The sequence below is a fragment of the Ochotona princeps genome, chromosome 10 (genome assembly GCF_030435755.1).
Source record: "Ochotona princeps isolate mOchPri1 chromosome 10, mOchPri1.hap1, whole genome shotgun sequence".
Taxonomy (NCBI): Eukaryota; Metazoa; Chordata; class Mammalia; order Lagomorpha; family Ochotonidae; genus Ochotona; species Ochotona princeps.
Window position 1 is genome coordinate 35,097,578 of NC_080841.1, and position 26,310 is coordinate 35,123,887.

General features: G+C 40.9%; 1 protein-coding gene across 1 annotated transcript in view; it reads left to right on the plus strand.

Moving 5' to 3' along the window:
• Positions 1 to 8,065, plus strand: part of STAM (signal transducing adaptor molecule) — a 54,712-nt gene extending 46,647 nt beyond the window's left edge. Inside the window, exons 13-14 of the mRNA XM_004578579.2 lie at positions 2,343 to 2,518; positions 6,607 to 8,065. Of these exons, the coding sequence (XP_004578636.1) occupies positions 2,343 to 2,518; positions 6,607 to 6,835 (405 nt within the window). The 3' untranslated portion in view covers positions 6,836 to 8,065. The remainder of the gene's footprint in view (positions 1 to 2,342; positions 2,519 to 6,606) is intronic.
• Positions 8,066 to 26,310: the final 18,245 nt, after the last annotated feature.

The window sequence follows — 26,310 nt, forward strand, 5'->3', positions numbered from 1 at the left end:
TAGGTAGGTTTTTGTGAATGTCAGATTCTCTAATATGTAGTAAAAAGTGAGAAGGATTTTTATAACTTGACAAATACAATCTCAGATGTACTAAACATACCAATAGTTTTTTTAAAACAATTTTTTGGCATATAGTTATACAGTGTAATCACTATCAAACCTTTAAAAAAATAAATTTGGTTTCAGCTTCTGATGTTATATTGAACCATTAATGCTGCATGGTCTTAAAACATGTACACGTAAGATGAAAAGAAACATTCTGAGTGATGGATGTGTTGGTGGCCTAGATTGGTAATGGTTCCAATGGCATTTACTTGTCTGCAGAGTCAACAAGTTGTGTAAACTAAAAATGTGCCACATTTTTGTGTTAATCTTAGTAAGTTTTTTTTTTTTTGAGATTTATTTATTTTTATTGGAAAGTCAGATTTACAGAGAGAAAGAGAGACAGAAAGATCTTTTGTCTGCTAGCTCACTCCCCAAGGTCTCCCATGTAGGTGCAGGGCCCAAGGCTTTGGGCCGTCCTCTACTGCTTTCCCAGGCCACAGACAGGGAGCTGGATGGGAAGTGAGGCATGTGTGACATGAACCGGCACCCATATGGGATCCCAGTGCTTGCCAGGTGAGGACTTTAGCCACTATGCTGGTCTCCGTCTTAGTAGTTTTAAAAACACCACAAATCTGGTCCAGCACAGTGGTCAGCTATCTCGTCAGTGGTCTACAAGTGCTGGCAACCTCTGTGGGTGCCAGTTTGTATCCTTTCTACTATACTCTACTTTCCATTCAGTTCCCTGCTTATTGCCTAGTAGGACAGCGGAGGATGGTCCAGGGCTTTGGGGTCCTGCACCTGTGTTGGGGACTCTGACAAAATTCCTGGCAGCTAGTTTCAGAATAGCTCCCTCTTGGCTGTTGTGGCCATTTACTGAGTGGACCAGCAGATGGAAGGTATTTCTGTCTCTCCTTCCCTCTGTAGAGGAATAAACACAACACAACAAAACAAAACCCCACATTTAATGCAAAAGTCAGGAGCTTCTATAGGTTCTCCCATGTGGGTGTGGGGTCCAACCTCTTAGACCCATCTTCCAATGCTTTCCCAGGCACAGTAGCAATGATCTCAAACAAAGTGGAGCCGCTGGAACTCCAACTGGTACTCATAAAGGAGACCAGGGCCACAGGTGGGTCTTAACCTACTATGCGACAGTGCTGCTTTTGGTAGTTGTGCTACTGTCTTAACAGGATAGCAGTCTTACTATATTGTTGCTTGAAGTTCCATTTTAATTTTATGAAATGAAATAATGAACACTAAAAATTTAGCACATCATATGTTTAACACTTTGGATATTTAAGATGTTAATCTCAGGGTGAACATTTGGCATTGTGGTTAAGATGCCACTTGAAACATCCGCATCCTATAACCATATTGGAGTACGAAGGTTCACATCCTATCTCTGCCTCCAAGTTCACTTTCCAGCTCATGTACGCCTTGGGAGAGACCAGGTGATGGCTGCAGTAGTTGATTACTTCCTACCTATGTGGGAGCTCTTGAGGAAGTTTACAGCTCCTGGCGTCAACCTAGCTCAGGCTCAGTTGTGGATATTTGAGGAGGAGCAAAGCAGCAAATGCGAGATACTCGTTCTCTCTTGTCTCCCAATAAATACAGTTAGTAAATTTTTAAGGACTTCATTTTCAGATTTTAAGAAAATGTGATTTTAAGATCCTGGAATGGACAAACAATCCTGCCTATTGCCTTTTTTTTGTTGTTGTTGTTGTTTGTTTTTTTGTTTTTGTTTTTTCCCCTAAATAAACTTCTTTTACAACACAGCCACTGCCTGTGGTTTCTGCATTATTTATTGCTGGCTTTCTGTGCTGGCAAAATTGAGTAGTTGTGACAGAGAATGTATGACTCCTAAATTCCAATAAATGTATCTGGTTCCTTTACATAAAAAGGCTGCTCCTGATCCTTGCTTTAGAAAGTTAGCTTAAACTACATTCAGTAAATTCCAAATTAGGAAATGTGTATATACAGTGTAACAGTAATATCAGTTATACTTCCTTCCTTAGTATCCTTTGGCAACAGTTATATAAAATAGAAAGATTATATTGGTATTAAATTTTAGGGTAAGTTGCTTTAATGCTTCTATAAGGAGATAAACATGAAGTTAAAACAACCGGTATTAGCTTATGTTTCCACTGAAAGTTTCTTTTTTTAATTAGTGCTTCTTGAAAGAATTTTTTTTAAATTACAAAGAAGTAATTTTGTTCTTGTAATGCAGTGCCTTTGCAAAGAACATTTGGTGTGCCTGTTCAAATGTTGGAATTGAGTCCGATTCTCATTACCTGTTGCAGGTGTATGCAGGGCCTCCACCGAGTGGTGCTTACCTGGTTGCCGGGAATGCACAGATGAGCCATCTTCAGAGCTACAGCCTTCCACCCGAGCAGCTGTCTACTCTCAGCCAAGGAGCGCTGCCGCCGTCTGCTAACCCAGCTCTTGCTGGTCAGCAGACCCACGCTGCTTACCCAAAGTAATTTGATTATTGGTTATTGTTTGTAGTTGGTGCTGATAAATCTCGTTAAGTTTCTCCAATTATTTGTAGCCATGCATCTTGAAAGAAAACATCTGGAGCTAAATTATGTTAGGGACCTCTGTGATATACAGTGCCAGCCCAAGCCTGTCTTCTGTTTTACTGACTCACTAAACTCCTGTATTTTAGTATTAGTTCTGTATTTCTTGCATTCCTTAAAAAATTTGTTCTCATTCAATTTTATCACGATTTTTATAATATTTATTGAAACTTATGTTCATAGTTAAATTTTATCATTTTGCCACAGGTTTATTGTTTTGTTAGACTATATGCCCTTAGCTGCCTGTTTTATGGAATTTTTTTCTAATTTTTACCTATGTTAGAATTCGTTAGAGAAATAAGGTACAAGATTGAAAGATAAGATATTGGAAGCTCTCTGCCCTGTGTGGTTCATGTGGTACATAGCCAAATACAGGATGACAGAGACCTGATATTTTTGGCATTTGCTTAAATGGTATACGCTGTCATATAATTGAATGATTATGGATTATATTTATTTTTTCTGCTTCAGCACAGATCTGAAGTCTTAACTTGAATAAAAAGTAAACTTTAACAATTTACCAGCATGTATTTTAGAAGTCATGGAAAATGAATTCATAACACAAATTTCTAGGTGGCACCAGAGTAGTTTTTAGTTTGCATCAGTAGCCCACCACTGCTCCATATTGTTATTTATCCTTGAGGAAATTCATGTATTAGATGATTGTGGTGGGTTTTTTTTTTTCTTTTCTTTTCTTTTTTCTTTTTTTTAGCATTGTTCCTTTTTCACCAGAAGTTACCTAGAGAAAGGAGGGTAACAGAGAGGCCTAGTAACATTTATGGGGTATTGAGGGTTTGCATCTGGGTTTCCCACATAGTCAGGGTCCAAAAGGCTTTGGGCCATCCTCTCTCTTTGCCCAGGCCACAAAGCAGAGAGCTGGATGGGAAGTGGAGCATCCGGGTCATGAACCATCATCCATGTGGGATTCTGATACTTGGAAGTTTAGGATATGCTCATTGAACCATCATGCTAGGCTCCCAAACATGCCTTTTATATCTCCCGTTTTGCTCATTCGGTGGATACCATGCTATTTCACCTTACCATGATAGAATATCTTTCTTAGTACCCTTTCTCTTGGCTTAGAATAATACAGTGTGAGATTACATCTGTAGGACATTTCTTAAACCCAGATCCTCCTAAAGCATCTAGCCTGAATCCATGTGTAATTATGTTATGCTATAGTCAATAATAGATCAGGTATCAGGCTTTTATCTCCACTGTTTTATGAGGGCTGTTTTGTCAAGGATACTATTATTTCCATATTGCCAGTTTGTGAGGATCTGGATTCTCCTAACCCATTTGACAGTATATCATTTTTTCCTGTTGTTGTTTTTTTTTTTTTTAATGGCTTGTTTATTGTTCTCTTGCTCATAATTATTCTGAGGTATTTTGTTTTTTTTTTCCTTCTCAGTTGCCTTTGCCTAGTGCCTGTTTATCTTTTCCAGACTTTATTTTATTTACTTCTTTTTATTATTATAATTTTATGATACAGTTCTATAGGGACTGAGATTTCCTTTATCCTCTCCTCAACTCCGTCCCCTTCACTGAGTTCTCCTGTATCATTACTATAGTATAGTTCTTCATACACAGTCCTATGTCCATCATTGCGGGCAGGGACAATGGCAGGGTCCAGCATCCTATCGTTAAGATATAGTAAACAGTTTCATTGGGAATTTATCTTTTGGAAGTAGAGATGCATACTGCATTGTATCCTCACATATGGATATGATTGTTTCCATTACACAGTTACTATATATCCCCTTAAATGAAAAGCCACAATAGAAAATCAACAACAGGAAGAAAAATAGAAATTTACAATGCCATGGAATTAAATAACATGCTGCTAGCTATATTAGTCTCCATTACACAGTTACTATACATCCCCTTAAATGAATAGCCACGAAACAAAATCAAAAATGGGAAGAAAAAACAAAGAAATTAAAAGCACCATGAAGTTAAATAGGATGCTACTGAATGACTGATGTGTTGCTGAAGAAATGAAAAAGAAGGTCAAGAACCGTCTTGAGGAAAGTGATGCTACTGTAAGATCTAGGAGTCATTGAAGAATTTAATGAGAAGAAAGTGTTTTGAAGAGATAAAACTAACAAAAAAATCACAATCCAGGAGATATAGTTTCCACTGATATTTGTTGGTGAAATGTGTCTCCTGTAGGTAACAAATAGATGCATTTTGTTTTTTAATGCAGTCTAATTACAGTGTTCGGTGGATGATTTTAAGCCATTTGTATTCATGGTTAATATAAATGGATGGTAATTTGGTTCTGTCATTTTAGCAATGGGTTTTTCATTAATTTGGTCTTCTTATGTTATTTTACTGGAATTTTCTTCGCATTTGCCTTTGGTTTTGGTGGGTGCTATTCCTTTTCTCTGTCGAGAACATCTTTGGGCCCGGCTTGAAAGCGTAATGGTTAAGGTCCTCGCCTTGCACACACCGGGATCTCATGTGGGCACTGGTTCTAATCCCAGTGGCCCCTCTACCCAGCCAGCTCCCTGCTTGTGGACTGGGAAAGCAGTTGAAGACGGCCTTGGGCTTTGGGACTCTGCAACTGTGTGGGAGACCCGGAAGAGTTCCTGACTCCTGGCTTCGGATTGGCTCAGCTCTGGCTGTTGCAGCCGTTTGGGGAGTGAATCATCGGATGGAAGATCTTCCTCTCTGTAGATCTGCCTTCCCAATAAAAATAAATAAAATCTTAAAAAAGAGAGAACATCTTTAAGTATCCTTTGTAGGGCAGGATTGCCTATGGCCATACCACCCTGAATGCGCCTAATCTCCTCTGATTTCGGAAGCTAAGCAGGGTCGGGCCTGATTAGTACTTGGATGGGAGACTTTAAAATTGGTGGATTAGCGTATGAAGTGCTTTTTTTTTTTTCCTGTTTATAGTCACTCCCTAAGGGTTTCGTACAGCCCCATGAATTTGGGCACCATGTGTTTGTGTATGCTGTTGACTCTAAGTTTCTACAGCTAGTTTCCTCCCGGGATTTGGTGCAGCTCCAGTAGCCATCTCTCTATGCATTATTTTTTCTTGTTTACATATAGACATCTCTTTTTCTTTTCTTTTGTTTGATCTTTATTCCCTTCCCATTCCCTGACTGCTGTAAAGTCCTATCTATAGTCTTCTCCCTTTCAGTGACTGGCCTCTTTACCACTTATTTTAATCAGTGTTTTAGCTTTAAAATCTGTGACATTCTTCGTTGCTTTGTCTGTTATCAAGTTATAACCCGGTCTTCAGACTGTCTCTCATGTCCACAGTGACCACCTTTCAGTGATTATAATAGTTTTTAGCTGGGTATCTTTCCTTGCATCTGTGTCAGAGTGAGTCTGTTGATGTGTGATGAATCATATCACCCTTCTGGCAGAAGTCAGCTGCTGTCTTTGTGTCATTAACAGGGTCAGCTGAAATCTTCATGTCCTTCAGAATACTCTGTGCTGAGGCTCCGTCTCTGCCTTGGTCCAGCCATTAGCTCAGGCCTCTCTCCTTTGGTCCTTCGCTGCAGCCTTTGTGACCCCTTCGTTGTTCCTTGATCTTGCTTGTCATAGTCTGTCCTCAGGGTTTGTTCTCCCTGCCTGAGACGTGCTTTTCCAGATGTCAGTATGGCTCTTTCCCGCATTGTTTTCAGGTATTTGCTTGCACATTGGTATACCTTAGATGCCTACTACCCTCTTTACCCCATATAAACTAAAATCTGTTGTCCCAAATAAGCTAGGTTTTTCCCTGTCTTGTTCTGGCTTTTCTTCTAGCGGGCCTTATCAGCTCATACTAGAATATAAGCTACATTATGGTGATTTATTTTCCTCTTTCTTTGAAATATACTGGTTCCTGAAATAGTAATATTTCACATTATAGGTATTGAGCAAATTATATTGAATGACTTGAATAAATGAATATTTGATAATTAGCTGTCCTGTTCATCTCTGAATGGCTATATAATTGAGTACTTATCTAACTGAGTATTTTTCTCTTTTACAGCACATTGGTTAGTTCTGTTCAAGGAAGTACGTATCCCAATCAGGCTTCGGTATATAGTCCTCCTCCTGCTGCCGCCACCGCTGCTGATGTCACCATTTACCAGAACGCAGGAACTAGTATGTCCCAGGTGCCAAACTATAATTTAACAGCCTCAGCACTGCCTCAGCCAGTAGGCAGCCAACAACCACCTCAGCCACAGCAACCATATTCTCAGAAGGCTCTGCTATAGGACCTGGTATTCCTCCTAGTGGGAGATATCTGCTGAAGTGCAGACAATGCAGAGTGATTCGTATCTTAAAATTTGTTTATTTTCAACTCATAGGAATCCATCTTGAGCAGCAAGTTAAACTATTGAAGAAGGTAGAACCCTCTTCATTTTGCACTGACTTTTTAGAGGTTCTCCTTTCCCCCTCCCCCCAGAGGAATGAAACTACTTACAACATTTAATTTCTTTTGTAATACAAAGAATTGATATGAGATTATTTGTCTCATGAAAATTACCTGGTCTGCAAAAAGTCAAACTTAGAAAAACTGTGTTGGGAAATGTTACGTATATCTATTGATATGTAACTTCATTAGTGGCCATTTGAATCAAGTGGTGATCATGTGAATATATTTAACACTGTTAAATTAATTTACATTGCTATTTTATTTTAATCATGAACAGCTACCATGTTTCATAATGTACCATGTAAATCTTAAATAATTACACTATCTTTTTAAACTGCAAGAGAACAAAGTTGTAGCATATGTACTGAAGGCATTATTTGTTCAGGTTTCAGAGTCAAATTAAATGGAACCTTCCTTTTACTAATTGTGAGCTAAAAATATGTGTTATGTCTTTCTGTAGCCTCTGCATACTGCTAGCTGTCATCACATCAGCGTACAGTAGCTAAATTTTTGGCATAGTTTTAGCAGTTGATAATGTTCCCTTTTAAGCTTTCACATTTTGGCATGATATTTCAGATATAGGGACCATGAGACAAAAGTAAGTAGAATCATCATTCTTTATATCCTATTTTAAAAGAAATAATGTTAATTTACATTTTCCTAGTTGAAAAATAGTAATTAGGTTTCTAAGCTGTATACTGTTATTTTGGTGGCAGTAACACCAAAGATAGAGGCATTGGGTAGGAATTTTTAAACTGGAAAGAAAACAGGAATTACACTACATTTTTAAGGTCTCTTGTAATTATTTAGGTTATAACTAAATTTGATTCATCTGTCTTATCCTATTGCTAGTCTCTTAATATGTCCTTAACACATTGTATCCTTTAACTTTCATTAAAATGGATATAAGTAGGTGTTTCAAAGTAATTTATATTCCTGACTTTTCTTAACAATTTATATATTTATTATCAAACTGGATTTTTTGGTCTGTTCTCTGTCTTTCCTCTTTAAAATTATAGTGGAATTTTTGGTTTCCTAGTTGAGAATATTTTTGAATGAGTGCTTTTATTTTATTCCTTATGAAAAATGTTTTTCACTGACAGTTTACTCTTAAATATAATTTCCCTGGTTATACTATGCTGTAATTGAGCACTATCATTTGAACAATTGAAAAAACTGATTTGAGGGCCATAGCTATTGAATTAACAAATTTGATACTATAAATCAGAGTATGATTTGTATTTTCTTAAGACTATTTCCCACAGGTAGCTTCCTTCCTTTTTGAAAAGTGGCTCCATGTCCAGCAAATACTCATCTTGCTGACTCATTCCACAGGTTCAGATTTCAAGCGCTACTTTTTTTTTTTTTTAAGATTTATTTTAATTACAAAGTCAGATATACAGAGAGGAGGAGACACAGAGAGGAAGATCTTCCATCCGATGATTCACTCCCCAAGTGAGCCGCAACTGGCCTGTGCGCGCCGATCCGATGCCGGGAACCAGGAACCTCTTCCGGGTCTCCCACCTGGGTGCAGGGTCCCAATGCATTGAGCCGTCCTCGACTGCTGTCCCAGGCCACAAGCAGGGAGCTGGATGGAAAGTGGAGCTGCCGGGATTAGAACCGGCGCCCATATGGGATCCCGGGGCGTTCAAGGCGAGGACTTTAGTGGCTAGGCTATGCCGCCGCGTCCGAAGCGTGACTTTCAACTTCGAGTTTCACTGTAGTGCTGTGTTGTCCTGAGTTTAGAATATGTTGCGCTGAAATAGTAGTTTTAAAATTTGAATTCAAGTTTTATACTTTAATCATTTTTAGTAAATTACATTTGATAAACGTTGTCAAATAGCTTGTTATCTTTTTTCCACTTTGAATTTTGTGTTTTACTTTGCTCCAAGTGATAGGGTTTTTCTTGGCCTTTCGATAAACTTCTGTTTACCAACAACTCTTCTGCCCTCTCCATTTAAAAAAAAAAACGATTTATTTATTTTTTTTATTTGAAAGGCAGAGTGAGAGAAGGAGAGACACACAGAGAGGACAGAGATAAGAGCTTCCATCTTGTTCTCTCCCCACATGGCCGCAGTGTGAGGAGCTGGGCAGGTTTGAAGCCAGGAGCCAACCAGTTCTCCCAGGTTGCCCAAGCACCTGGACCCTCCTCTTCTGCTTTCCCAGGTGCATTGGCAGGGCACTAGGTCAGAAACAGAAAAGCTGGGACTCCACGGTGCACCATGGCATCAACTCCTCCTGCTTCAATTTTAATATCCATCATGTAAAGTCATCAATCTATTTTCTAATATGCTAAAGAGTGGTAAAATGAAAAAACTATCCTTATGGCAAAGCACATATTTTTCTTTACCTTTTTGATTACTAGGCTTATAAATTAAGTGATTAGACCTCTTAATGATCCTTACTGGTTTATGCCTTTCACTTAAAATGAATGAAAATATTAGGTGGAAAATCTTCAGTCAAAATGAAGCACTCTGTTTTCCATCTTTCAGAGACATGGCAAGGATAGAAATGGGAAAGGACCTGTTAGGATCATATGTGTTTTATTTTGAAACCTGTATTTATTGCACTTCTCACAAATTTTTCATTAGTAGCTGTCCTTATTTTGAAGGAAAATATTTTTTTTATAAAAGGAACTGAATGTAAACTTCTGTGAAGCAAGTTTATCTCAATTTTTTTCTATTAAGTATTTGAGGTGTGTTTTCATTAAACAATAGCATCTGAATGGGAGAAAAATCCATTTGCTAGTAGTTCAGCATTTGTAGCCAACAGATATCAAGGCCTTTTGAATGTGCTAATACATTGCTGTTTTAAATGTACCAGGAGTGACTTCTAATATGTACTTTGTGTGGTTTTTGCAATCTTTGCTGGTGTTGGTGTCCTCTTCCGATGTACCTGTCTCCCCTTCTCTGTGAGGGACCATCTCTGCAGATTCCCTTCTGTGTATTAAATATTTGTTGAACTTCGTATCTATAATTATTAGTTTTTGTGTTTAAAATGCTTAATAGTTCTTACCCAAAGTCTTTATATTTAACTGTCTTACTTTACGGAAGAGATAGGATACTGTTACATTGGCCTGTTGAAATAAGTACTCAGTGTTAATAAGCTTTTTGTGTTGTGAATTTTTTTGTCTGCAGAAAGATTAATACACGTAAATATTTTTAATCAGGACTTATCCATCACTAACAACTTGTATAATTGCATCAGCTTTCATATATTTATCGATAGGTGCCCATATGTGTATGTATACATGCACATACTTTAAAAACTTATTTATTTGAAAACATATCAGGGTATGTGAGATAGAAACCTTTGACTCATCAGTTCACTCCACAAATGGCTGCTTTAGGGGGCTAATCGAGGCTGAAGCTAGAATCCAGGAACCCCGTCCTGGCCTCCCATAAGGTTGGCAGAGGCCCAAGCCCTTGGGCTGTCATTTACTGCCTTCCTTAGCACATTAACAGAAATGTGAATTGGAAGCAGAGCAACCAGGATTTGAACTAGCACTCTGATGTAGAATGTCGACATTACATTTGCTGGTGGCACATGCCAACATAGCATGTTGCATGTGGCAATTTAAACCACTGTGCTGTAATGCTGGTCCCCACATATATACTTAACGTGTAAGTAGACAAGTTAAGGACACTTCTTCTGTGCTTCATCATACACATTGTAAAGATAGAGACAAATTCTTTCTCATTCCACTTTTAGTACATGTGCTACTGAAGCGAACACATACATAATGTAAACATGATTTTCACAACTAAGAAAATTAGCAGTAATTCTGTGCACAGTATTATAAGACGTCCCCCAGTTGTTGATTATATCTAACTTTTTTTAAAAATCCAAGATCCATTCTAGAAATTTGTGCCACGCTGTTAATCTGTTCATGTGGATTATTCTTGTTGGAATATTTTCCTCCTGGTATTGCCTTTTTTATCATCTGTGCCAGGTGTCTCACAGTGTCTTGTATTCTGGGTTTATATTTGTGTTTCTTTATAGTATTCTTTAATTTAATATCTTTTTGTTAGACTGACTGTTATTACTCCTTAAAGAATTAAGGTCAGAAACATGACTGTGGTTAGAAATAGTCTATATGAGGTGCACATATAAATGGATATTATTAATTTAAAGTGGTTGTTACATAATGTATGGTAGACTGTACACAGACCATTGAGCTACTATAACTCAGTAGTTTTTGTGTTCTTGAATTGTGTTTGAGTAAGTGTGAAATTCATCAAAAATGAATAATTCCTTTCCCACATTCAAACTAAGTCACCTTTTCTCAGGTTTGTTCATACAACCAGCTCACTCTTAATGTTCTCTATTTAATTTTAGAAATGCAATCAAAAGGCTGTATTTATATATGCATACATGTTGGCATATTCTAAAAGATTTCTTATTACCACTTTAAGATACTGAATTAATTGAAGAGATAAATCATTTTTTGGATTTATTTTTGTTTGAAAGGCAAATTTACACAGACAAGATACAGAGAGAAAGTATTTCCATCCACTGTCTCACTCTCCAGATGGCTAACTACAGTAGCTGGTGCTGAGCTGATCTGAAACAAGAAGCCAGGAGTTTATTCCAGGTCTCCCACATAAGTGCAGGGGCTCAAGACTTGAGCCATTCTCCACTGCTTTTCCAGGTCACAAGCAAGGAGCTGTATGGGAAGTGGAGCAACCAGGAGACAAACTGGCCCTCATAAGGAGTTGTCAGTGCCAGATTTGGAAGATCAGCCTGCTATGCCATCATGCTGACTTTTTTTTGTGTGCTCTTTTTGAAAGTTCTGTTTTTAATTTTTTTTTCCTTTAATTGGTTACAAATTGAAAAGAAGCTAGTATATAACCACAGTCAGGTCTGAAACATACTCATGTTCACAATATGTGTACTACCAGAATTTTAAATAGGTGTGCGTGCACACACACACACACACACACACACACTTAGAGGGAAAGATCTGAATTATTGTTTTGGACTTTGTTCTTCTGAAGAGACAATATTTCAATGTAAATATATGACATTAAATAAAATACAGTGAAGCACATGATAAGACTTGCCAAAGTGAAGTTGCAATAAAAGATACAGGTAAATTCACTTGATATGTGTCAAAGAAGCGTCATGTAAGTAAACTCATTTCTCTAAGTAAATCTCATCTAGGCATTGAAGAACTCTGTTCTTAAGCATGTCATGACACTGAAATGACACACTGTAGGTTAGAAAAGGAAAGTGGATTCCAAGTTGGCAGAATAGGGAACATACTTGTGGATTTTGACCAGGGGAAGCTGATGGAGCACATTTCTAAAGCAAAATTCGAGCAAATCCTACACCAGAGACGCTGAACAATGTAGAGAGACAGTGGAGCCACATGAACACAGCAGTTCTACTGTGGCCACCACTGATGGCTCCTGTGAACTGGGACTGGAGGAGTCAGGTGGAAATAGGCTGTTGTGACCAGAGTGGCAGTATTTTCTAGTGTAGGATCTAGCAGACAAGTATGGACTATTGCTAGAATGTATGGGGAGGGTTACATCTTTTTCCCTTGTGCCCTGACCTGAGCCACCCAGATCAAGGAGGAGTAAACACTGTTTTTTTTTTTAAAGTCTACTTATTTTTGTTGTATAGGCAGATCATATTTACTGAAATAAAAATTTTTCATTCTTGGTTCGTTCCCCAAATGGCTGCAACAGCTGGAGCTGAGCTGATTAAAAGCCAGGAGCTTTTTCTGGGTTTTCCATGTGGGAGGGTGCAGGGTCCCCAACCCTCTACCAACCATTAGCAGAACTGGGCCTACTAGTGGTTAATGCCATCTAATGGTCAGTGAAGGTATTCACTGGCTTTATCACTTGCCAGCATAAGCACTTTGACATGACTAGGGAATTTTTTTTAAGATTTGTTTTGGAAAAATCAGATTTCCAGAGGGGAAGGAGACATAGAAAGATCTGCCAACTGCTGGTTCACTCCCCAGGCAGGTACAGTGACAAGCTCAGCCAATCTGAAGCCAGGAACCTCTGTGTTTCCCATGTGGATGCAGGATCCCAAGTCTCTGGGCCATCCTATACTGCTTTCCCAGGCCACAGGGAGGGAGCTGGATTGGAAGCGGAGCAGCTGGGATATGAAGCAGCGCCCCTATGGGATCCCGGTGCATACAAGGCAAGGATTTAGCCATTAGGCTGTTGTGGCGGGCCCATAACTAGGGGATTTTAAGAGACAGACAGGTAGGTACTCCCCAAAGAGTCTGAGTCTGCACATCCATTGAGATGCAGGCATACACGCGCTCGCACTTCTTCAGACTCAGAGGCACAAATTTCCAAGGTAGAGCACTCACAGCTTGCTTCTGCCCCTATAGGCGAGGTAGCTCATGGTGCTCAGTGGATCCTAAGTTCCTGTTGGAGTATGAGCACATAGACTGTCAGGGAGTTCTGGGACTGCACGATGGGGTGTGGCACATGGCTGTGTCTCTGGGCATTCAGTGTGTTTGACATGAAAAGCTAAGAGATCTCAGATTGCCTAAAGTATATGACAGCACAGTTTTGTGCTCACATGGACAGAACAGAGTGCTTCCACATAGTTTACGTGCTGGTGTGAATATGTCAACTGTGGGCTAACCCAGGGCGTTCACTGTCAGACAGGAGGTGAGTTAGTGGTTATACTGAATGTCATGATTGCTCTCTTTTCTCCACAGAGAAGGAGATCAAACATGCCCAATCTTGATGTTACCCTGGACACAAACCCCAGCCTTGAGTCCTGGCTGCAGTACTGTGGCCTTAATCTGAATACTACTCTCTGCTTCCCCTGAAGGAGTAGTCACTTCCCCAAGCCATAGAGGCATAATATAAAGAAGAAAACCCATCAGAGAAGAAAATCATCAGGTGTTTTCCCAGATGCCTAAAAGTAAATGTACATAACAATACAAATGTGAAGTTAAGACTTTGCTTTTGAAAACTGAACGAAATTGGTAGATCATTGTGCAACTAACCAAAAAGAAGATCCATATAAATAAAATCAGATGAAAAGGGAAATTTAAGAACAGAGGCTTCAGATATATGAACAGTGATCAGGAGTTGCTACAAAGAGCTTTATGCCAACACATTAAAAATTTGAGAAAATAGATTGATTTCTGGACACATACAGTCTAACTAAATTGAGTCAAGGTGACAGCAACTAGCTGCCAAGATGGAGATTGAATGAATTGTGTTGACCCTCCCAACAATGAAAAGCCCAGCTCCAGATGGTTTCACTGCTCAGTTCTACCAAGTTTTTCAAGAACTAATTTCAACTCTCAAACTATTTAAAAGCATTTGAAAGGGAGGGAATCATAAATTCCTTCTATGAGGTCAGTATTACCTTAATTTGAAAACTGGAAAAAAAAAAAGACATACAGAGAAAGAATTACGGGTCACCATCTCTGATAAACACAGATGTAAAAATCCTCAACAAAGTACTAGCTAATTGAATCTAGCAATGGTTGAGAACCATCATTCATGAAGACCAAGTGGGATTTTTCCTAGTTTTTAGGGATGGTTCAACATAAGCAAATCAACAAATGTGATGCACTACATTAGCAGGCTGAAGGATAAAAAGCATACGGTTTTTTTTGTAAAATACAACTTTCATGATAAAATAAAAAATGTAAACAAATTGGGTATAGAACGGTCATTTCTAAACACAATTCGTGACATACCCATAAATGATATTATATTGAATGGGGAAAAGTTGGAGGCATTTCCACCAAGATCTTGAGCCAGATGAGGATGCTCATTCTCACCACTGCTATTCAATATTGTCCTGGAAAATCTACCCAGAGCCATTAGGCAAGAAAAAGAAATCAAAAGAATGCAAATTGGAAAGGGAAAAGTGAAGCTATCCCTCTTCATAGCTAACATAATCCTCTAGGTGAATCAAAGAACTTGAGTAAGAATATTGGAACCTGTAAGAGTTAAGATACAGGATATATATAAAGTCAGCACACGGAAATCAATAGCCTTTGTATACACAATTCTGGGAACTTTTAAGTTCAGTCCCATTCACGAAAGCTGGGGAAAAAGATTAAATGCCATGGAATAAACTTAACCAAGGATGTGCAGGAGCTCTACAGTGGAAATTATAAGAAGATATCAAAATATGGAAAAGCCTTTTATTTTCATGAATTGGTAGCAGGAATATGAAAATATCCATACTATTTAGAGTAATTTGCAGATTTAATGGGATCCCAATCAAAATACCAATGACATTCTTCTCAGATCTAGAGAAAATGATGCCAGTAATATTTGACAGATGAACTGAAATCCATCCTTGGAGTTGGGACAGTCTCTTCAACAGTTGGTGCTGGGAAAATTCTATTACATAGTATGAAATAAGGCCCCTATCTTTCACTTTTTAAAAAAATCAGCCCTAAATGGATCAAGGATCTTGCTGTACAACCTAATGCCATGAAATTACTAGAGGAAAATAATGTTGGCACTGCAGAAGACAAAGGTGTAGGCAGACTTTTTGGAAAAGACTCCAGAAGCACCAGATAACAAGGAAAAACAAATTGAATTCTATCATGCTCGGAAGCTTCTGCACCAGAGGAAACCTGCAAGGTGAAGAGACAGCCAACAGAATGGTAGGAAATACTTCCATTTTAAGCAACTGGTAGAGGATTAATACCCAAGGTCTAGAGTTTACGAAACGCAACAAGCAGTCCAGGTTTACTGGCCATCAGAAAAATGCAAATAAAAACCACAGTGATATTTCATAAGAATCAGAAGACAATGCTGGTGAGGACATATGGGAGAGGAACACTAAACAGTGGGAATGCAAGCTGGTGCAACCATTATAGAAGATAGTATGGAGAGTCCTCAGATATCTGAAAATAGCTCTACCAAGTCACCCAGCCTGATGATGATGCAGGCAATGTACTACTTTAATCAGTCTTGATCTATTTTTGCTTAATAGAATACTGTAGAACCAAGTCATTTCTATCTTTGGTAATGGCTGAGAGTGACTTTTTCTGTTGAATAAGGTGGAAAATCAACAGTGGATTTTTTTTTTTTGGAGTCTGTATGTATAGCTGCCATCTATAACACCAGCAATTCATGTGAGTGCTATCAGTTTGTACCTTGGCTAATTCATTTCCAATCTAGGTTTCTAATGGGCTGGGAAAAGCAACGGAAGTTTGCCCATAGGCTTGGACAACTACCACTCACCTGACAGACCCTGAAGAAATTCCTGGATTGACTATGTCTCTACCCTTGTCATTGTGACCACTTGTGGTGTAAATGGAGTAGGTGGAAGATCTCTGCTTGCCTCTCTGTAACTCTTTTAAATAAATATATAAATAAATTTTTAAAAAAATCAGTGTACTGTTTGTTACAAAGTATCAATGTAAATAACAGCCATTAAGTCCAAGATTGATTTTCTAAAAATCAACTTTAATGTTTTCAGTTACATGCCTGAGAATAAAGTATATTTGTCTTAAGTTTTCCTGCTTGTATTTTGAAAGATTAGAGATGCTGTAATTTCCTGGAGTTAATATTTAGTAAACCTTAGCTAAATTTTTTATTGTTTTTTTTTTAAAGATTTATTCATTTTATTACAGCCAGATATACACAGAGGAGGAGAGACAGAGAGGAAGATCTTCCGTCCGATGTTTCACTCCCCAAGTGAGCCGCAACGTGCCGATGCGCACCGATCCGATGCCGGGAACCTGGAACCTCCTCCGGGTCTCCCACGTGGGTGCAGGGTCCCAATGGATTGGGCCGTCCTCGACTGCTTTCCCAGGTCACAAGCAGGGAGCTGGAAGGGAAGTGGAGCTGCCGGGATTAGAACCGAAGCCCATATGGGATCCCGGGGCGTTCAAGGCGAGGACTTTAGCCACTAGGCCACGCCGCCGGGCCCTCCTGGGTTCTCTTATTCCTTCCCTCTGCTTGTAGAATATGTTGTTGCTGTCAGTGTTTAAGGAGCCTAACTCTAACCTATTAGGGTTCTTCAAGCTCAGTAGGGATGAAACAGGGACCCATAGTTAAGACAATTCAGCAGAAGGTTGATGGGCCATTGTGCCTGCTCACAGATGTATGCATGGTGTCATGTGCATGGCCTTAAGCCTGGAGGAGAGAGCTAACAAGCAGATTAAATACACTGGGCCCAAAACAAAGGACAAAGTCATTACTAGGGGACGTAGGAATAACGATATCTAAACCAGGAGGAAGTTTTCCCATTGAGAAACAAGTAGTAACTGATAGGATGTTTGTGATAATAATTAGGTGGGTGTCAGGGCCTTGTCAGGTAGATGTGAGGCTTAGGTTTGCCTATACACACTGGAAGAGATGTTTCAAGGGAGGTGTAAACCTTTTTAGGGAGGACACCTTACTGACTCATTGGCTGGCTGGCCTGGGAGGAGAGCTGGCCTGAATAGAAGGTGATCATAGGATAGGTGGGCATTTCTAAAAGGAAATTTACAATTGGCCTACAATGTTGACTCCTCTCAATAGCAGTGGTTACTGTGGGAGCTGGGCAAAATGAGGAGCTTTTTTAGCTTCAGGAAGGACAACAGGGCCTGTGTCTCTGACCCAGGAGTTCCTTAATCCCACGGCAGTTCCCTTTCTGGTGGCCCAGCTCTTGGCAGAGCTGGCAAGACTCTTCAGAGGCTGGCTTCTGTTACGACAGCTGTTTCCACAATTTCTTGACTTCCCATACTGAAAACAGGTGCTATTGACTGGCAGACTGGCCTTGATAGGTCTCCTTTAAGACATAACACTGTGCATAGCAGCTATTAATTGACCTGCCTCCTGTCTCTGCATTGCTCCTACTGTCTGGCTTGATGCTTTTTCTCCAGGTCATAGCTAAAGTAGACCACTGAGGCAGGCCTCCAGAGGGGAGTCAGGAAGAATAGAAACTATTTTGCATGGAGCAGACAGAATAAGGCTAGGAGTTGTGGGACTCAGCTTGCTCTGGGACATCTCCCTGGGAGGAACTCCTGTAAATGGATGTTCTCCTGGAATGAAGAGGATCCCCATGGTCAGATCAGACATTGCCAGTCTAATACATGTCCCTGAGAGGGAATCATTAGAGAAAACAGAGGGCACCCCCTCCCTCATAGGTACTGGGTTTTTATAGATGGGGGTAGGTGGGCAAAAAAGTGGTCTCATAGGTTTGAGGCCATGGGCAGGGTTGTCTGCTTGTGCAGAAAAGGAGAAAATCGGACAAGGTGCTTTAGAATAGGATCTGCTCAGAAGCCCCACACGCAAGGGGCAAAAATAGATCTAAGGCTTTTGTCCTTGCTCCATCAATATAAATCTGCTCATTTTATGGGTGAGGAGACTATGGCAGAGAGAGTAAATTAGCCCAAGATTGTCCAGCTGGAATGTGGCATACTAAGTCTCAAACCTAGGTAAAATATGTACACGTAAGCACCATACTCTGCTGCCTCCCATCGTGTCCTAAACAATTGGTTGATTGTTGTGTGCAAAGACCAAGCTGAGAAAGCTGTTAGGAACTTTTGCCATTACCCCAAAACGCCAGAGGCAGTGAGTCACACAGGAGGTCTTTATTCCAGTGGCAGAGGCCACCACAGGGAGGGGCAAGAAAGCAGAAAAGAACGGAGAGAGGTCTCATGCCATAGTGACAGGAGAGGGCTCCAAAGGAAGAGAGTGAGAGAGTAGTCCAGAGAGGGCATGCAGGCAGGAGCATGCTTTTATGGCCAGGCATTTGGAACATGGGGCCACGAGGGATTGGTGGATATGATCGTCAGAGCCGCAAGGAATTGGTAAATGTGGTGGTAGGTAGGTAGTAGGGGGAGGGGCTGCAAGGGATTGGTGGATTGGTCAGGTATGGTGCTGTGAGGTTACCACGGATTGGTGGGAACAGGGTTATGGAGTTACAGCAGATAGGCAGAGGACAACATTTGAAACTAAAAGGGCTTGAACCTTAAGAAAATCGGGACCTCGGAGAAGCAGATATTTAAAATGGCGCCAAGCCTAAAATGACGGAGTCGTATCACTCTTGCAGCTCATTTTCGAGTCACTCTTCAGAAAGGCCATTTGGAAATATGAGGCTGCTTTCCAGAGTCTTGGCATTCATGTAGAATTTTGTATTCTGTGTGTGCCTGTACTCATGTGTGTCCCACAGAAAGATTCCAAGGTATGTGAAAACACTTTATTAGAATGCAGAAGTGTAAGGCATTTGGTTCCAGTGTTGGTTGGTTTGTTTCGGTGGTGGTGGGAGGGCTCTTCTTTTTGAGAGACAACTCCCACCCTCTGACTACCTCCCCATATGTCCACCATAGAAAGAACTAACCTCAGGCTGTGACTAGGAGGGATGCAATCCAGGCTTCCCACACATGACTGCAGGACCTGTGGCCTCCCAGACTCTACCTTAGCAGGAGACTGGAACCACATCTCAGGTACTCCAGTGTAGGACATGGACACCTTCCTGGCTAGGCTAAATCCCTGATCTGGTTCCAGGTTTTTAACTGGCTTATTTTTGATTGTTTATATAAACCCTAGGATTCTGATCTGATGGTGGTAAATGAGATCAGACTCTGACGGTAGCTATGGAAACATAATTTGTCCAGATGCCTGCCTTTCTAATATGAAAAATTAAGAAAAAATGGGTTTAGAAATTAAAAGATTACACTGCATCATTTTTCTTTAAAAAGTTTCTTGTATCCCAAGTCACCATATGTATGTTAATATTTCTTCAGAATATTGATGGAGTGTTTTCATTTTTGTATCTACCAATAAACAAAGGCAAGATCTTTCCAAATCATTTACATAGTAGGTGTTGAATGAAGGATCAGTTTCATTTCACAGCACACAAGCTAAGTCTCCACCGGGCTCTCTGTCAGCCAGAGCCTTCAGGGAATTACACTCAGTAGATTCAGCCAAAGGCTTTCCTAAAAGAATTAGCGAAGATGAGGGGAACAGGCGGGACATTCGTGACTCCACTGTCACCACCCCTAAGCCAATCAGGGAAAGTATCAAGCAGCAAATGTGTAGAGCCAGTGGACTGTGGAGGTGGGACAGACTGACAGAGCTGGGACAAGTGTGATGCATGTCCCAGCTTCTGCTACTCTCCAGTCTCCTGTCAGTCCTTCAACTGGCTAACCCACTGGAATGAAGAATAAGGAGGAGCTAGCACGTGGAAATGAGACAGTATGCCAGGGGTATTTGGGATTGAAGCATGCACTGCCATTTAATGCAACTCGATTTGCTTCCCTGAAAAACGCTAAAATATTACATTTTTCTTCTAGCAGTTACACATATTATTTTGTAAAAGCCAAACATGTTGTAGATATGTTCTAGTTATTTAATATCTAAATTGCTAAGACTTTCTGAATTTAAATTACTGAATTTATCAATAGGTGGTGCTGCTGAGATTGAATCTTGAAAAATGTGTAATAGACATTTAACAGATGATTTGGGAAAGGACTTATAAGGCAGTCAGTTCGTGATTTTTTTGTTCTTATAGTATATTTAGGAAGTTCTGATACTACATAACTTATTTGTATAATATGTGAGGCCTCTGGATTGTGCCAACAATCATAGGAACAGTAACTAATATATCATTGTTCCGTCTGAAGAATGAGTTATAGATCACACAGCTGATGCTTTTCTAATATATTGTACTAGAGTTAGCTGTTGCTTTCATGCTTAACTTGCCGTAACAGACTTAAAGAATGCGTTATCACGTATATATTTTTTAAATAATGATTTTTTTAGAGATAATTTATATACAGATAACTTCAGAGTTTTATTTTCTGGCAGCTTTAAAAGTGACTTCCTAAAATATCATTTTTCTTGTGAAACCTCAAGACTAGAGAAGTACTACAAATCTTTATCCATAGACTCAAATCCATAAAAATCATTCTAAAATATCTAACCTGGCATGGATTCTGAAGATGCTAAAGTATCCCATTCCCCAAACTATGTTGGTGTTGATAAGGTACAAATTGCCAGTTCATGTGCATGGAGATTATGGTTTAATTGATCTGGAAGAGGAGTGGAAAGTTTCACTTTAACAGGTACTTCGAGTAATCCTTCCATCACACTAGTTTGGAAAGCAGTGATTCTGTGATTTGTTTTAAGCCTATCTGTTCCTCAAAATAGAAGAACTATTAAGAAGATATTCTAGCAGAATTCTATATGATATATATGACACGACCTTCTCCTATTTAACTAAGATAACCCATTTGGCCTAAGGCTTCACACATATTTTCCCCTTTAGAAAGTTGAATAAAGCTATGGACTGTCTTACAGTGATCTTGCCCAAAGTTTTACACACAATTTCTGGTGTTTCAAAAATACCTTAAAATTCATCTGTGTAGCCAGCCCTTGAACATCTGTCCTGTGGAGTCAGTTTAAATCTCCCCACCTAGAGCTCGAGTTGCCCTGATCTTGTTCCACCTACTGGTGGAGCTTCTTGTGTTTATAGGACCTGTGAAGATGAACAAGTTTTATTCCTGATCATATACATATGATATATATAAACCAAAAACCAAAGAATTTGTGTGATTACCTATAAGTCCATATGTTCTTCAAAATGCTTTCTGTTAAGAAACCATGCTGGTAGGATCCCATATTTTATAGTGCTTGGCTTCTTCCAGGAAAGATAAAAGCAGACCGGTGATATGTTGACTGATGTGTCCCTCTCTTTTTTTTCCAGGTTAACAGTGTGATTTGGGGTCCTGTCACAGCAGGTCATTCTTACTGCACCATGGTGAACCAGGTACTTATTTCAGAGTTGGCCAAAATCTTTTCAAAATGTTTTTTACTATCAACAAACCTGGATCCTGCTAGCAATTAGCATTGTTCGGTCATTTAGCATTCTTAATTATTGAAGCTAATGGATTTATTACCAGTCTGAATCAGTCTATCAGCAATTTAATATTGGTGCTGTGATACAAGCTCAAAGTCATGATATTATTATAGAGGAAAGTCACTGAGATTATGTCAGATCCTAGGTAAGTATTAAAAACAGAAATCAAGCATATCTGTGGTGGTAATTTAAGCCATAACATTTTACTTCTGTGCTTAATATGATTAGCTAGCTATGTACACACACTTGGTTTGTCTACACTTAAGAAATACAAGAACAAAAAATTGGCAAGATGGATTTTGAAAACATGCATGTCAACAGTTGTAAAAATATAACCTTAATTCTTTGTGTGTATTTCTCATTTCTTAAATTCTGAGTGTCTCAATTTAACAATAACATACAGATGAAGACAGAGTTTAGTATGTGAGTCTGAGTGGGACCTCACAATGAGTAATTCAACAAAAAAGTTAAGACATCATCCATAGTGTTTTGAGAGACTTACTGCTGAGTTGACCCTTGGCTGCCATCTGGGAACCTGGGCTTGGGGTTTCCATTGTTCCCCAAATTGACAAATATAGCTTGCTGGACTTAAGTGGTTTATGTTGAACCTCTGTTTTCCTTCTCAGGGATTAGGATTTTGGAACATTCCAAAGAATTGGAATGAAATCAATGCCCATTTAAATCCCCCTGGGAACTTATCTCCAGTGAGCTTTCCTGCTGGGCAACGCTTCCTGTGTTGTCACTGCTTGTTACAGGAGAGCTAACCATGTCCGTTGCTCAGGTGTCTAGCTGGGAGAGGGTACTTGACCTGTGCCTCTGTGCCCTGCACTTCACTCTGTGCACCTTCTGTCACTGCCCAGCAGGTGTGCGCCAAGTCCTCTAGGGGTAATCAGTCATAGCCGTGAATATGACTGTCCTGTGACTCCTCCCGAGGCCAGAGGGTCTCCCGAGGAAATTGTCACTGTGTTTTACTTAATTTGTTTATTTAATATGTTTGAAACTGCAGTGCAAGATTATCATTTAGTAATATATTCAATAGTTTAAGAAGAGATAAGAACTAAAATCGTTCCCAACCAGACAGATATTGGCTTCAGTCCTTTCAATGTTTTTATTTATTTATTTATTTTTAAAAAGCGAAGACCTTAAAATCCAGTCTAAGGGGCAGCGTTTAGCACAGCAGTAAAGCTGCTGGTTAGGGTGCCCACCTGCTCTGTGCCTGGATTCAGGAGCTGGGTCTGTCTCCTGATTCAGGTTTCCTGATCAGACACACAGTGAGAGGCATCATTTGATGATTTAAATAGATGGGTTCCTGCCTCCCCTGTGTGAGACCCAGATGAAGTTTCCAGCTTCTGGCCTGATCTTGGAGCAGCCCTGGCTGTTTCGGGCATGTGGGAAGTGAACCAGTAGATGGAAGCTCTTTGTTTCGATGCCTTCCAAAAATAGTAATAGTATAATAATAATAATTTCAAAGAATTCAGCAAAATTTCTGTTAAACTAAGTTTGTGGGAAGCCATTCTTTTAGATAAGGCTGTTGCTCTGGGACTCAACAGTGCAGACTGAACCATGATGGAGTCCCTCTCATGCCAAGTGCCACCTAATCAAAGTGAACTTTGAAGCAGATCAATTAAGAAATAATGATCAGAAGGAACCCAGCTTACCTGAGCCAGCAAGACAAAGGAAGTTCCTTCTGTTTGATTCTAAATGGTTAAAGCTAGGAAGCCGCTACAGGAGGGGGCAACTTTTGATGAGGAGAAGCTTTTGATTTACCTCATGAAATGTTTATAAAACTAAATTGGCCATATTTGCAGATTGTAAGAACAATCTTGGGACACCTGGGAATATCTTTTGAGAAAGGCATCATTAAGTGATTTGTCCTTGTGTAAATGTTGTAGCACATGTTTAAACTTCAGTGGTATAGCCTACTATGTTTCTAGGCTCTGTGTTACAGCCTATTGCTCCGGGTATTGTAGCACCTGTAATACAATGGTATATGGGTGTCTAAACAGGTTTGTTAACAGCAGTGTTACCACCACACCTGAGTGATGCCTTGCACTGCTGCTGTGTGGCCACCAGGGGTTAGGGATGTGGCAGTATCATTGTTGGCTTATGGGACCACCATCAGGTATATAGTTCATTTTTCACTGGAGCACCCTGATGTGGCACATGATTATATATGTATCTTGTATCCATTTATATCCTAATTTTTTTTAAATGGGGAATTTAAGTTAAAAGATGCCAAATCCGCACTGTCAGCTCAAAACCTGCACAAATAAACCATATTTGCACCACCTAGTGGAGTTAGAGAGTAATGCATTGAGGCAAATCACTTGGAAATTTAATAATTTTATTCACATTGATAAAATTAAGTGGGTAGTCGGGCCTTGGGATTCAGGGGCAAGTGCCGCTCCTCACAGTGTGGCAGCTGTGGGGGGTGCCCCTGCTGGGTCGGACCCAATGCTGGGGGCTCACGCCAAAGACACTGCCGCAAGGCAGTGAACGAGTCCTCGGCCTCCCCCAGGGCGACCAGTGCACCATGTGGTGCCAGGCTCTGCCCGCTGGCCGCCCGGCCAGGGAGCTCTGGGGTATTGGTTGTCTGAATCGCTGCTTAGGTAGCTAGTTGAGTCAAGGACGCTAAGTCACACTGACTAAGGCAGAGGCCAGGACAAGTGAGGGACTGAGATAAGCTGAGTCAGAGCAACCACTGGCAGGCGCATGATCTACGGCTAGGAACAGGCCCAGTTGGGGAGGCATGGGGACACCTTAACTGGGTTGAGGTGCCCACCAAGGGGTGCGTGTGCTGGAATGGGGGCTGCATTCTATCTAGGAAACAGTTGTAGTCACCCGAGGCACTAGTGTGGGCTGGGATTGGATGCACCAGGCCAGTTCAGATCCTAACACCATCTGGTGTCATGAAGAACCAGAGGATAGATGTGGGACTGATTAGGCTGGGTCTCAATCCCCTCTTGAGCCATGCGTGAGCTGTATGTGGGTATGGACGAGCCATGGCTGGGCTGAAACATCCAACAACAAGAACCAGAATGGGGTGAAAGCCAGTCAGGAAAAGCCACTGTTCCTGCTAGGACAGGAGGTGAACTGGGTAGGGTTGGCTCAAGGACCCCCTGGCATGCGCAAAATCTGCCATTGGGAGGGGTTCTGATGGAGAAGCCTGGGCAACTCCTCTGGCAGGACACAGTCCCTGCAGGTTAGCGCAAGAAGCATGATAGGAAACAGCCCAGAATAGGCCATGGAAAGTTTCCCACTGGCACACATTCAGCATGGGTCAGGAGCAGACCAGGCTGAATCAGTTCATGTCACCCACTGGCAAATCCGATCACCAGAACAGAGTGTGGGGTGAGCCGGGTTTGGTCGCGACAAAACAAGTACACATTATGGAATGCCAGGGCGTGGTTGCCTGTACTGTATATGAATGCAGCATCCCACCAGCACACGTGAGATCCAGGAAGGGAGGGGCAGAGCTGGCAAGGGGATTAAGGGGCTGGTCCCCTCACTGGACAGCTACTCCCACTGGAGAGTGTGGGCTGGGATAGAGACAGACCAGACTAAGCAAGGCTACATCACCTGTGCACTGCATGTGGATTAGACCAGGGAAAAGCCAGGCTGGTGCAAGCATAAATTAGAGTGGGTGAGGGATGTATGGGCATAGCCGCAGAAGCTGGCACTGGGGACTAATTCTGTCAAGTCAAATCACAGAACCACCTAAAGAGTGCATAAACTGGGACAGAGAGACCTGAGAGGGAAAAAGTGGGTTCCCCCTTCTTGGGTCACTATTCCCGTGGGAGGGCATGAAAACTAGGACGGGGGCTGGGATGGCTAGATAGAGAGGCACTCAACAACACCCGTGAGGGCTGGATGGTTGAGTTGGTTAGATAGAACTAAGCCTTAAAACCCATTGACAAGTACCAGAGCCAAATGGGATGGGGGACAGACTGGTCTTCTGCTACACATACTGGCAAACCAGGGTAGGGGGCGGGCCTGGTGGGGGTTATTGTGGGTCGCCCCAACTAGGCTGCAGCTCCCACTGGTTGATGTAAGGGCCGAACCAGACTGGACTGCAACACCCATTGGTTCCAGTGCAACTCGGGACTGAAAACAGAACCAACACAGCAATTGCAACCACCAGCTGATCGGGGTGATGGACTGTGCCGGGCCCTGTGCTTGCTAGAACATACAAGAATCTGGTCTGGGAATACCTCAAAGTTTCTCTGGAGATCTCCCCAGTCGAACTGCTGGACTCAGAACTCTAATCAAGAAAAGACAGAAGACAGAGCAGATCAGTCATTCATCTCAGCTGTATGTTGTTGGCAGCGAAATATGGGGCGAACGGAGACTTTATAATGGACCATATCAATCAGTGGACGACCTCATCGAGCGAAACTGGCAGCGATTCATAACCGGAGAACTATTAACACCACTCGAGCACATATCTCAGAGCATGCCCCACATCCGGGACTCGGGGTGGGCGGGAAACCAGGTGGGGCTTCTCCCTCAATA